The following is a 14,142-nucleotide window of genomic DNA, read 5'->3' as shown; positions in this document are numbered from 1 at the left end:
GTGCGTCTGCGTTGAGTACAGGAGGAGGAAGTGTCAGCGAAGGAGAGACATGCGCCATGGATGGTGGTGGTGATGTTGATTTGGGGAAGATGGGTTTGTTTATGGAGAAGCTTTGGGGAACAGAGAGTTGCGGAGACATATTAGGGGAGTAGAAGAAAAGAAGAACAATTAACAAAAGCTTATCTTGTGACGTCTAGGGTTAGTCTAGGTATTATGAGAAAATGCACAGTGTCATAGCTATTTACCAAATAAAAAAGTAAACGTAGTTATCTAGTGCAAAAACCCTTATTAGATAACCGAAAGCAGACAAAATGCCGAGAGAAACTTCCTGGTCTTTGAGTCATTGACTAGTGGTTTTCAAGTTGACTATGACATAAATATTTTTTTTGAACTGGTCGTAATGTTCAGATTAAACCCGCCGTATAATAACGGTAATACCTTAAAAAAGCGTGAAGCATAGAAAAATCTCAAATAGTTGAATCTTTCATGATCTCTCATTGTTTTAATTTGTAACTAAAAGAACCAAAATGGAGTCGAATACTTTAGAATGGCCACAATGGCTATCGTTTTCTAGAAGTCATCGTTAATAAAATAAAGTTAAGTCCACTCCATGACCATCACCTCCCGCCGGAGATAATGAACCGAGACTCGTTAAGACAAAACATAAACGAGAATGGAGGAACCGACCGATTTTTAACCATGTGACCACATGCTCGTCTATTGGACGAACGTATCTAAGTTGAGATCTACAACGTTTTCTCGTATAATGCTATCAAGCAAAATACAAGAAGAAATAAATGTATGATCGCTTTTTTCTTATCAAACTTCCTTTTGTTTTGTCGTCTTATCAAACTATGTTGAACGGTGCATATGAATATGCTTGTCAAATTACATTGCCAATTTAGTATTTACGCAAATATAACATAGAAAACTCTGGTTAGACGTTTCCACGCGTGAGTGTGTATGTATCAATCTATACTATTAAAGCAGGATCCTATTGGTCTTTTTACTAAAATTATCCTTTTCTTTACTAACATTGCACATTTTATTAAGGGCAATCAAGTAATATCAATAACACATCTATATTGGGCCTTTTTTTTTTATTCAGCCCACTGCCCACATCAGATCTCTCTTGGACCATTTGGGCCGATTAAGAAATCATATCCAATTCTTATTTTTTTTCCAAGTTCAAATGATTTATTTTCAATCATTCTTAATATTTTTTGTAGTGAACAAAAATTAATTATTATGTTTTTTTCTTTTTTAATATAATTTAAGCATTCATAAAAAATTAAATTTTTTCATTGAAAAGTATAAATCTTTACTAAAATTATATAACTTTTTTATTTAAAAAATTAACCACATAATAAAATTAATTTATCAGAGTTATACCAACTTAATTCATTAAAATAAAGTTTAATTTTCTAAACATAAATACTCATTAGACCTGGACGTTCGGGTACCCGTTCGGGTATGGATCGGTTCTTTCGGGTATCGGATTTTTCGGATTTTGAAATTAAACCTCATTCGGGTATTATAAAATTTCGGGTCGGATTCGAGTCGGATCTTTCCGGGTCCGGGTGGGTTCGGTTCTCATGCATAAGAACCTGAAAAATAACCAAATAACCAAAGTATCTAAAACGGGTTTGGTTATATATATTCATTTCAAAATTTTGTATCCAAATTACTCAAAAGTAACCAAAAATAACCAAAATATCCATTTCTATACAGTTTTTTTGGATAAATTTTTATTCAACCTATCATATTTTATCCAAAAATACTCAAAGTACCAAAAATAACTACTATAATTAACTTATAATATTAATGTAAAATATTAAAATAATTATAAATATAACTATAACATATATTTTAGATATATATTCACATTTCGGATATCTTCGGGTACTCATTCGGTTCTCGGTTCGGGTCAGGTTCGAGACCGGTTCTTCGGATATAGCAATTTAGAACTCATTCGGATATTTACCCTGGGTCAGATCGGGTTCAGGACCCTGATTTTCGGGTCGGTTTCGGGTTGGTTATTCGGGTCCGGATATTGTACTCAGGCTTATACTCATTTAAAATGAAACACGATAAAGAAAGATAAAAAGCTTAAGTCTTTTATAAAAAAAAATAAATATATGAAAATATGACATTTACTATACTAAATATTTGTCAATTTAAAAAAATAAAGGAAAATAAACCCGCGCTTTGAAAGCGCGGGTCAAAATCTAGTTTAAGTTAATGGGAATGTATGTATATGTTCAGCCAAATATATTTGGAGATTTCGAATATTAAGATTTTTTCCTGCTTAACTAATTAGATTAAACTTTATATATTCTTACATGAAATACATAAGTAGCAAACTGTATCAAACTCTACAGCTCACAGCCTCACACTCCGAAGATGAGAACAACCGAAATGTAAGACTGAACAATAGTAAACTCATGTAAATATGTTATAGATTGTTTGTTTCGTGTGTAGCAACGGTCAGATTCAGTTTTCAATAATAAATGATAATACACTATGCTCAGCTTGAAGTTGAAAACTATTTATGTCACACCAACCAACTAATCAAAATTTCAGCAATAAAAAGTAGGAGCCAAAAATAAAGAAATAGGGAGGCCTTGAAAGTCAAGAGTTCAGGCCTATCCCAAGTCAAGACATCTTAACTCATCAGAGATATGCACTCTCCCTCCAAAGTCTCTTTCTCATTTCATATTAGACACAATTGATGTCTCCGCAATAGCATGTACTAGCCTATGTACGCATGTAGTTGCTAGATGATATGAGTGGGAGCTTACCAAAGGTTGGTGTCTCTAGGTTATCAAACATAAGATGAGATAGTTGGCTCCGATATGTTTGTACAGCCTTGTATGTGTTTATCTGAGTACTATATATATATATTCATCTTTCGACATGCAGTTCTTGCGATAATTTCTGATAGATCATTAATCAATGTAGCCATGTAGGTGAATCATTGTCTATTCTGAAGCATCAAGCATTCACGAATTGTCATAAGTTTTTGTTTGATGCCACTGGTTTGATGTTTTAATTGTTGTTTTCCCTTTGTTAGTGTATTTTTTTCAATGGGGACTATAACAATTTAAAATGTTTGGTTTATATTTTAAGATGATTGCGAGCGTAGTACATTTTCTGGATGCGAGATTTATATCATGTTAAAATAACTATTTTTGGCAAAGTATGTTCATACTAATATACAATTCCGGTATAAAACCGAACCTGACGAGGACATTTAAACAAAAAATCGAACCGGGATTCGGTTTTGGGAATGTGATTTTGGTTTAATTGGTCAGCATCTTCTATCTTTTTTTTCACTGTTGACACTCCTCAACACACACTCGAATCTGTTTCTACTTCGACTCCTCTCCTCTGTGACCGTCTCCGCCGCTCAAAATCTCCCCCTAACTCGCTAACTACACCGTCTCCGGTAAACCTCTCTTCTCTCTCTCTCTCTACGTATCGAGCAGTTTGCTTTGCCTGTTCGTTTAGCCTTCACAATCTCCCTTATACAAACCCTAGAAAAAAAATCGAAATTGAGGGCTTTCGAATCGCATAACGCATTTGTCAAAATCTGTTTGACGGGTCTTGATTTTATGATATGTAATTGAATTTTTCTCGATGAAATTTTGAAGCTTTTTGCTTGTGGAATCAAGAGCATGGCCAAGTACTATGACATTGACGACATACTTACAGAGGAAGAGGTTATTAAGCTTATTCTTATTCGTTAGAGTCATAAAGAGAGAGAGAGAGAGGGCTGTTTTATTTATATTCTCATTTGGTAAACTTTTTTTTGCAGTTTGCTCCTGTGTTGTTCCATAAGCCAGCAAATGGAGTGACTATTGATCCAAGTGCTGAGACTAACTCTGTTAGTCTTCTTCTTTTTCTTTTTTCTTTTTTTAAGCAAAACTTTCATTGCCTTGCCTTTGTTGGTTTTGAGTTTTTTTCAGGTTTTATGTTGCCTCTGCACAGGTTGAGCAAGGAGCTAAAGTGGAGTTACCCTTCTGGCTTGCTCACGAGTTGCATTTGAGACAAGCTGTCTCCATTTACCTTCCTGCCTGTTTCGACCAAAAGTATGTCAGCTTCCTACTGTAAACTCTTTGGATTTTGTATTCAAGTACTTCCATTTGTTACTCTTGTTTCCTTAGAAGTTTCGTTTCATAGCCTTATGTGTGTGTTTGTTTATGCAGGACGAGGTTGGAGATACAGGCTGATGCAGCTTGTGTGGATCTTAGATCACGATGTCCATACTTCTACGAGTTGGGTTGCAAGTTACAGCCCTTGTGAGTCCTTCCTTCCTTCCTTACTTCCCCCATTTGTATTATCATTCATCTTTCACTTGGTTTTTTCAAAGAGTAAGATTTGTTTTTTTTTCCCTGGTGTCGATATGTTCTTTGATCATCTAGTAAGCTTATGTTTTGGCGCATTTAGTTCTTATTTACAATAGTTCTTTGTGTTTCAAAAGGGTCATCCTAAGTTTCAATCTCCCACACGAGATCTTTGCGTTGGTAAATAATTAATTGGTTGAGGTGTTCTTGTTCACTGTCGTTTCATTGCAAAGTTGCAAACTGTATTACAAATTTATGGAATTTATGCAACTATTATTCAGATATTTCCCAGTGATCTCACTAGTCCTGGTCAAATGTTTGTGTCTTTGAACTGGAAACAGAGTTACGGATAGAACGATTGGGATCTTGCTGTCGACTGCGTTTAAGATCAGATACAAGGAGAGGCTGACTAAAGTGTTCACTGCAACTCATCTAACAGCTTCAAAGTTCTTGCCATTCTTGACTATTGAAGAAGCAAACTGTAATTAAATCCCCTTTTATCTCTTGTTTTTTTTAATTTATAAATTTAGTTACCACCTGAAACCCACCCATTGTTTGCTTCTTTTGTAGTGTATGAAGCAGCTAACTTGTCTATGACAGCCTTCAAGAAATGGAGAACAGGTGGTCCTCGTTTCCAGAGAGCTTCGATACTCGGAAGAAAACGCAAGGAATCTTGATTAACTTTGACGTCCCTAAAACCGCTTTATTACTTCATCATGTCTTTGATTCTCTTTGAAAGATTCCAGTTGTTTGTATGTTGTCATTTTTCATGATGATGTTTAGAATCATCATTATCTTATAGTAGTAGTTATCAGAGAATAGTGTGTGCTTGTGTGATATAAATATCTCAAAGATGATATGACAAGATAAAGGTTAGGTTCTCTTTTGCTGATTGTGGTAGAGTACCAATTACATTTTGGTAGAATTGATGAATCAAAAAGTGTTATGTATCTAATACATTGACTGAAACTAACACCTAATCATGTTCTTGAATAGCTAAGTGAAATTCATTTTGGTTTTATCTCTCTACAAAGAGAATTTAGATACTCCTCCCAGAATTGTTCTTCTATTAACGGATTATTATAGCTGCTTTATCATCCTTGGTAAAACCTCTTCATAGATCTTTTTTTTTTGAAAACGTCATCGATGGAATCGTCTACTTGGCCTGAGAAGTAGACTGAGACAGGAACAGACTTAGATGAATCAGCTCCGAGTATAACGAAGGAATCCTCAAAGAGAGACATTTCCGGAAACAGAGAGAAGCAAAGTTTCAATCAAGTTTGAAAATGGAATAGAGTGGAAACACGGATATGTGATTTGTCTTTGATCTTCTTAATGGGTTTTACTCAAATATTTAAACTCATATCGGTATTAGACCAGGAAGTGAGCATGTGAAATGCTGCATATCGGTTTAAATATGGTTTTTTGGATAAAGATGGTTTAGTTGAAATTACATGAGTTTTCTAATGGATTTATTATATCTTAACTCTATTATTAGTAACAGGTTTTTTTTTTTGAATTTAGTATATGTTTTCTCTTTCATAAACTCTTCACTTCTCTCTTCTCCAAGAACTCTCAGATTTTCAGATTTGCAGCTCCGGCGGCTTTCATAGCGTCGGAGTTGTGCTCCCATGTTTGTAAATCTTCTCGGTGTGTTTTTTTCTTAAGATCCATTTAGTATCTATTTTTTTTCCTCTCTCTCTTCTGTAGAAATCTTCTTGTGTCAAGTGTGTGGTTCTTTAGATGTTTGTGGGTTTGAGGAGAGTCTTCAGTTGTCTGTAAGATGTGGACGGTTTGATTTCTTCGTCGCTGCGGTGGCTCGCTGGATTGATTTAACTAGATTTGTAATTTTTTCTGGTGTACGGTGCTGGTTATGCCGTCTCTGATGTGGGTTGCTAATTCTTCCATCAGATTTAGTTAAATCTCTATTTTCTGAGTCATTTGTGGTCGGCATTTAAGTCTTTGTGCTCATATCTTTTTTGGTGTCTGGCTATCGAAGAATCTCCACTTTTGTCTCTCCATGGTTGGGGCTGTTGGCTCTGGGAAAAGGTGGTTCACATAACACCATCTTTGTCGGCTTTCGTCTCCGGGAAGAGGTAACTCCTTTACACCATCTTCACCGGCGTTTATCTGGTTTTATTAAGGATTGATTTTGAATAAAGATGGTTTAGTTGAAATTACATGATATGCAATTTCAATATGGTATCTGTTTTCTCTCTCATAAACTCTCCACCTTCTCTTTTCTCCAAGAACTCTTAGATTTTCAGATTTGCAGCTCCGGCGGCTCCCATAGCGTCGGAGCTGTGCTTCCATGTTTGTAAATCTTCTCGGTGTGTTTTTTTTAAAGATCCATTTAGTATCTATTTTTTTTCTCTGTCTCTTCTCTAGAAATTTTCTTGTATCAAGTGTGTGGTTCTTTAGATGTTTGTGGGTTTGAGGAGAGTCTTCGGTTGTCTGTAAGATGTGGACGGTTTGATTTCTTCGTTGCTGCGGTGGCTCGCTGGATTGATTTAACTAGATTTGTAATTTTTTTTGGTGTACGGTGCTGGTTGATGCCGTCTCTGATGTGGGTTGCTAATTCTTCTATCAGATTTAGTTAAATCTCTGTTTTCTGAGTCATTTGTGGTGGGCGTTTAAGTCTTTGTGCTCATATCTTTTTTGGTGTCTGGCTCCACTTTTGTCTCTCCATGGTTGGGGCTGTTGACTCTAGGAAAAGGTGGTTCACATAACACCATTTTTCCCGGGTTTCGTCTCCGGGAAGAGGTGATTCCTTTACACCATCTTCACCGGCGTTTATCTGGTTTTATTAAGCTACTGGCTTCTGTTGGCGGAGTTCTGGCGTGCATGATTTCAGACTTCGGAGGAAACACTTGCCGTTCGATGGTCTCGTGGTGGATGATGTTGGGCTTTGTTAAGCCTTAAACCTAGTTAAGACTAATGTATTTGATGTTTTGGGCTTTGTTAAGCCTTTGCGTTTGCTGTAAGTGCTGGATTTTGTTGGATTTGAACTTTTAATAAAATACCAGATGACAAAAAAAAATTAGTAGCAGGTTTTTTTATATATAAAAAGGTTGAATAATCGAAGGTTGCAACATACATGATACATGTTCTTTATTTTTTAAAATACTATTCCATTGCATAATACCTTTTAGAAATAGGGCCATTCCAAACCAGGTAACTGCTTTAGAGAGTAAATGCACTACATGACTGATCACAAGAATGAAACATCTGTGAAGCAAAGTAATAGAAAGATGAGGTTAACGAGGTTGGATGAATTGGAACCAAGTGCCAATGAAGGAAGGAGAGTGACCGAGTGGGAAAGCACGATGACAGAGTCGAGTGATGATGTAGCCTCAATCTGAAGGTCCAATCCACTAAGCTTTGCCCTGAGTTTGGTCTGAATCTCCTTAACACGTACATGAACCGTCTTATAATAATTGCTATGAAATATGAAATAATAATATTTTATAAAAATAAAAATTTGTTTACTTTTAAAAATTCTAATAAATACTTTAATAAATTTAGTAAATTAAAATACTGTAAAAATTATATAAATATAATATTTATATAATGTATATATAATTCTTTAAAAGTATGAGTATATATATGCATATAACGGATTAAATTGGATATTCACTCATAAAAATATTAGTGTTTGTGATTTGATTCTTTTTTTTACAGATATTACATATCAGTATTTGGTTTGTTTCGCAGAGTTACGGATATCCGGATTTTTTTAGTTCGAATCGAAACGGATAACAAATAAAAATTTACGGATATTTTATTTTGTTTTTCTTAAAATAGCATTCTATGCATTAAATAAACGAAAAAAAATTACATGTCTGAATGCAGTGTTTTGGTTTTAAGGAACATAGTAGATATGATATTAAAAGAACAACATAACAGTAAATCAAAGAACCAAGCTGAACCCGATGGAAAACGTCGACAAACAATTTATCATATCATTAATGAGCTATACAAACAATCCATCAAGTCTTTAGTATAATACAACAATACATCAAATCATTGATATCAAAATATGTATTAGCTAACCAAACATATATCAAATAACAAATAATTTATCCGATAATAAATTATTTCTCAATTAACATATTAACTCACTTATCAAACCATTTATAAAGTACACAAACCATATATCAATTGAATATCAATTGAAGACAAATCTTTTGTAAGATCATACAAACTATTTACTATTTATTTGTTATGAAACTATGAATCTGTTAAAATAACATGTACCATGTAACGAATCATTTATCATATAACAAATCATTTCGTAAGAAAATATATCAAATCAAAACTATGTTTCAACTAATTTATCAGCTAAAAACCATATTTGAAACAAATGTATAAACTCAAAAACCATTTATCAAAATATTTATCAGTTAATAAATTATATATCAATTAACAATAAATATCTTTGAACATTTTATTTACCTCAAATTTTGTCTTCTAAATAAATTTGTTTTGAAAGTATTTCTCTTTTCCACATGGATTTCTTTTCGTTTGAAAGTGGTTCTAGTCTCCATAGCTGACCAACACAACATTTTTTAATAGATTTCTGTGAGACTTGGTTACCACATAAATATAGTGTTTTATCACATCGATTAGTGTTGGTGTTGGAGATAGCTAAAATACAAAGTGAGTTGAATTTAGAACGGAAAAAACTTAAATAATAATTAGAAACTAGAGTTAAGAAAAATGAGATATAGACCGTCATTGTGAAAAGAAAAGAAAGAAAAATAGAAAATATGATAAAAAGCAAAGGGATGTAATGAGAGAAGGTTAAAAAATAATCACTTTTTTGCAAAAAGCTTACACACATTACATGAATTACTGGATTAGATTGGTAGCAAAAAAAATTGGAACTAAAATTATTTTCTATTTATGAGGGGTAGATCACAAATATAAGATTATATACACTAATTTTTTCTTATTTTTATTTAGAGAGATCATGGGAAGTAATCCCACTACTCATGCTCTTAGAGAATCAGATGTCAGTTGAGAACCTATGCTGAAGCATGCAAGATGAGTTGAGAGGATTATCAGCTCTCCTACTAGAGATTCTGTTTCTGATATTTTGTTTATCCCCTAATATAAACAATGTAGTCTCTCAACATACGTAATGAAAAAATATGTTGTATATACAGCCGTATATTACAAATTTATAAGTGTGGGCCGGTGTGTAGATAGGTCAAATACTAAAGACATGCGTGCACTTGTGATATAAGTGAGCAACTTGCAAACATTGTTTACGTTATTCTGACTCATCAATCCGACTTGCCCCACCATCAGTCTTTAGCTATTGGTCTTTATAACCTATACATAGAGGTAGCACAGTTTTTTTTTTGTTTGTTAACGATGGTATCCCAAAGGCTTTTTCTATGTCGAATGACTAATTCCATGAGGTCCACGGTACTCTGCATATTCTTACCATTTAAGATAATTTGGATGGCCAAAAAAACTCGAAACTAAAACAGTACTTACAGCTGTGAATCATTTATCACTAGACTAAAACAACTTGGTTAGGCAGTACTGTTTTAACCAATATATATATTAGTAAGATTATTTTTTATAATAGTAGTGACCTCCTAAGCCACTACAGTTGTAGGTCACATCGATCTTTCATACAATATATTTAGATTTTTTGTTTATATGATTTCTAATTTATTCAACCTTATTTACGGTGGCACAAAAAGAAAAAAAAATACGACCTTATCTACGATAATTTGTAATAATTAAATCTCATTGTTTTTATCCATTTGACTACTTTTCAATAGTATAAGATAAAATCATGGATGATTGTTAGAAACGGTTTGGCACCCTTGTCAAAAATTCTCCTAAATTCAAATCTGATCAGTTAATAATAAATTAGATTTTGATCAGCGCTTCGAGAGCGCGGATATTATTATTCATTTTTGTGAAGTATATTATTTGTTTTTAGTTATTGAATGTATTTATCTTAGTGAAACTTTCTTTATAATAAATTCGACACACTCTAGAGTGTCTCTGGTAAACTATGTGTTTCTCTAACTTTGTTTTATTCCCTCTCCAATCAACATATTTATTTGACTTGTTGTTAAAATAAATGATTTTGAGAACACAATTGTACAATACTTTTATATTAATATTTTGTTTAAACAATGTGACATATTTCTATATTAATTAAATATTTACATTGTAATTTAAAATAAATTTTGACCCGCATGTCCGTGCGGATGTATATTTCAAAAATATATTGCTATTCATTTTTCATGTCAATATAAATAATTATATAAGTAATAGTATTTTATATGTACCATCTTATAAATAATCATATATATTATATTATTAAAGTTTAATGTGAAATATAAAAACCTTAATTTAAGTTGGTATATAAAATTAATCTTTTTGTTGTATTTTCTTATATATATTGAAAATAGTTTTAATAACGGTTATTGGAAAATATTTTAGTAAAAGTAAAATTTTGAATATATGCATATTTTAATATGTATATAAAATATAAATTTATTTTATGTTTATTTTAGACAAAACAATGTTTTTAGGTAATTAGATTAGTCTATTTTGTATATTTTAAAAATGATATAATGGATTTCCAATTTTTATTAATAACATAAGCCATTATTTTTTTTCTTGACATACTTTTATCCATGTTTCAAAGTTTTAATTTTTTGCATTAGTTTTCTATGAATTATTATTAATTTTATGATATTTTTTTGAAAATATTGAAATTTTTATATTTGACTAAACTAAATAAGGTAATAATACTGTTTTAATCTTTTTCATATAATATACTATTTATATTTCAGTTTGTGTTTTTATTTTTACCGTAAAGAATTGTAAATATAGTGACAGAATTGTAAATAAAAAATATATAGAAAGAAGGTTGTTTAATTTATTATAAAAACAATGGCTAAATGTTTAAATAAAAAGAAGTATTAAATATGTTATTCATGTTTCTAAGCAATTCTCATTTGTTATTAATTTATTGAAAATACAATGGCTAAATGTGTAAATAAAAGAAAGTATACATCTCTACTATCCATGTTGCCAAATATATCTCATTTATCCTACTATCATTGTTTCCAAACATCTCCAATTTGTACTTCAACTTTAATAATATAGATAGATAGGTAAGAAATACAAAGTTAACAAAGAAAATAAAATCAATACATAAAAGACAATGATAGTTTTTTTGTCAACGGTGTCCTTTCATAAACTCAAAAACAAAGTCAATGATAATTAAAATGTAAAACACCTTATAACAAAAAGAAAAAACCAAGAAGAGGGAAAAAAACACTGATTTCAAACTTATCTAAATAAAGAAATTCATCGATCTAAAACTTGAAAAAAAATATCACATATGAAGAATCTCCACACTCTCCTACATAAAGCCAAAAACTCTATAAAATGTCATTCAACCACTAAACTCCTTTATAATTGGCTTGGTTTGTATTCAAATATAGGTAGACAGCTTTTAACCGGATTCAACTATAACATAAATAAATTTATTTTATGTTCATATCCCGAATTTCTATCTTAATATAAAAACTTTTACGAAAGGTCAAATCAAAATCATCTCTTTTCAAATACACCGATAACTCAACAATCATAACTCAATAGGTAGCTACAACAATATTTATGACTTGACGTTCAGGGTATCCAAAACAATCCACCTCGGTTTGATTTTTCAACACGATCAGCCCCATATTTATTACCAAAACAATCCTAAAAGTTCTTACTTTAAATATATATGTATAGACAAATGAATCACACGTCAATGGTCCCGTTTTATATTATTTCTAAGCTATACATATATCTGTGTAAGAAGTATTTATATCTACAAACTAGATATGGATAGACGTAAACGTCTTACCGGGAATTTGTCTATACAAAAACTTGACAGTGGCAAACATAGTTTTTTTTTTTTTCCCAAATTGATATATTCATACAGCCCTAAGGCCAACATTACACTAATACATCCCATACACCAAAGCTTGCTAGCCCAAAAACCGAACACGGCCCAGCAACTAATCACAAAACCACAAAAGGGCCAGAAGCCCACTAGATCGAACCCCAAACCCTACCACCGACGTCTTTCTACGTCTTTCCACGTGTTGCAATCTCCACGTCCACAGAGCCACGCGTCACACCCAAACCGAATCGACCGACACCGTTCTGCATCTCCGACGGCAGACACGGCCGGAACCTTCGATTGGTCGGAGCCGCATGGACTTAAAAGCCAGAACATGGTGGAGACTGCAACCACCACTTCAAGATCTTCGCCTGGCTCTAAAAGTGGAAAGCTTCATCGGTTTTCACCCGAGATCTTCATCCACCGCCATCGAAATCAACCGTTTCTTCCTTTTGACCACCGCTCCCTTCCAACCAGAGCTTCAAACGGGGACCGAGAACTCATCTCGAAGCCAACCCCCAACCACTGAACGGGTCAACGAACGGAACAACACCAACCTAGAATAGTATATCCTAACAGAGCCGCCGTCGACTTTGGAACTTAGACGACGCGGAAACTATAACCGAACGTCCACCTTTGACGGAAAGATGCGACGCCGGCGACCAGAGCCGAACGCTCACCACGCGGAGGATGCGACGCCGGAAGCGGATGGATGTTCTCTTGAAACAAGCACGGAAATAGAGGAAGGCGAAACACTACAAGAGCCGGACCGACGGTGGCTGTGGAAGCCCACACCGTCGGCCGCAGCTTCCAGAGCTCACCGGATCTAACTTCTCTCTCTAAACTTCTCTCTCTAGATTCTCGCTATGACCAAACTTCAGTTTTGGCAAACATAGTTTTATCCCTTTCTTATTAATAGAGAATTATTTTTAAATAATACCTTTTAAAGTGCAACATATTTACGGGCATGCCATTTGCTGATGTGTCAGCATAAGAGCTACTCTCAGCCATGTTAATATAATACCCATTCTAGAATATTTACAATTAATACCATTGGTCTCACTTTATGTCCACACTTAGAGCATCATTATTAGTGGGCAGAGAAAAAAGCCCTTCGCTTTTTTTTTTTTTTTTATCATAAAATACATAAGGACAGCCCTTATATAGGGACTTTTCTTCCATTTTCTTCTTGGTCCTCTCTCTCTTTTCCCTTAAGGGCTGGTCTAAGGCCCTCCCAATATTGATGGTCTTATACACATACATATTGTATGGTTTTATAATATTTTCCATGTTCTCTCTTTCTGACCGTGATAAACTAAGCATACGTGTAATAATAAAATGAAAAAGACGTTTCAATCGTGCTCCATATCGTATGTTGTCCAATAAAACAGTAAAACAAACATATTTAATCTACAAACTGGATATAACTTTCAATCATGTTCTTCTCCTATACCAAAAAGACGTTCTAAATTTTTCATATTAGTTTAATCTTTTCGTCATAATTTTGTGGGTATCGAAAATGTTCCTCTATTAATATCAGCTATGTTTTCTAGAGTGCAAGGATTTTTTGTGATGGTTATCATATTTCTTTATAATCTTCATTCCATGCAAGTCTAACAACGTTCTGCTTGAATTTCCGCACTATTCAATAACGATAGTTCATAAAGAAACATTGTTCTTAACTTTGAATCTGGTCAAATTACGGTTGGCCAAATATCTTTCAAACATATTCAAATCAATAGGAACCATCATCACTTTTTTAAAAAAAATTGTTACAATAAAAAAACATAGGGTTTGGCAAAAAAAATTGAATTAAAAAAAAAAACCTAAGTCAATCCAAAAAAATATTACAGAACTTTAACC

General features: G+C 33.1%; 1 protein-coding gene across 1 annotated transcript; it reads left to right on the top strand.

The window, feature by feature from the left end:
* The first annotated feature begins 3,317 nt into the window (after positions 1–3,317).
* LOC108851354 (DNA replication complex GINS protein PSF3) lies at positions 3,318–5,229 on the top strand. The gene is made up of 7 exons (XM_018624771.2): positions 3,318–3,448; positions 3,654–3,722; positions 3,818–3,886; positions 3,991–4,091; positions 4,209–4,301; positions 4,688–4,827; positions 4,917–5,229. Exons 2-7 carry the CDS (start codon positions 3,678–3,680, stop codon positions 5,021–5,023), a joined length of 555 nt encoding a protein of 184 aa, XP_018480273.1. The 5' UTR covers positions 3,318–3,448; positions 3,654–3,677; the 3' UTR covers positions 5,024–5,229.
* Positions 5,230–14,142: the final 8,913 nt, after the last annotated feature.

This window comes from Raphanus sativus, chromosome 4 (genome assembly GCF_000801105.2).
Source record: "Raphanus sativus cultivar WK10039 chromosome 4, ASM80110v3, whole genome shotgun sequence".
Classification (NCBI taxonomy): domain Eukaryota; kingdom Viridiplantae; phylum Streptophyta; class Magnoliopsida; order Brassicales; family Brassicaceae; genus Raphanus; species Raphanus sativus.
Note: the sequence above shows the minus strand (reverse complement) of the source record. Positions and strands in the feature narration are given on the sequence as shown.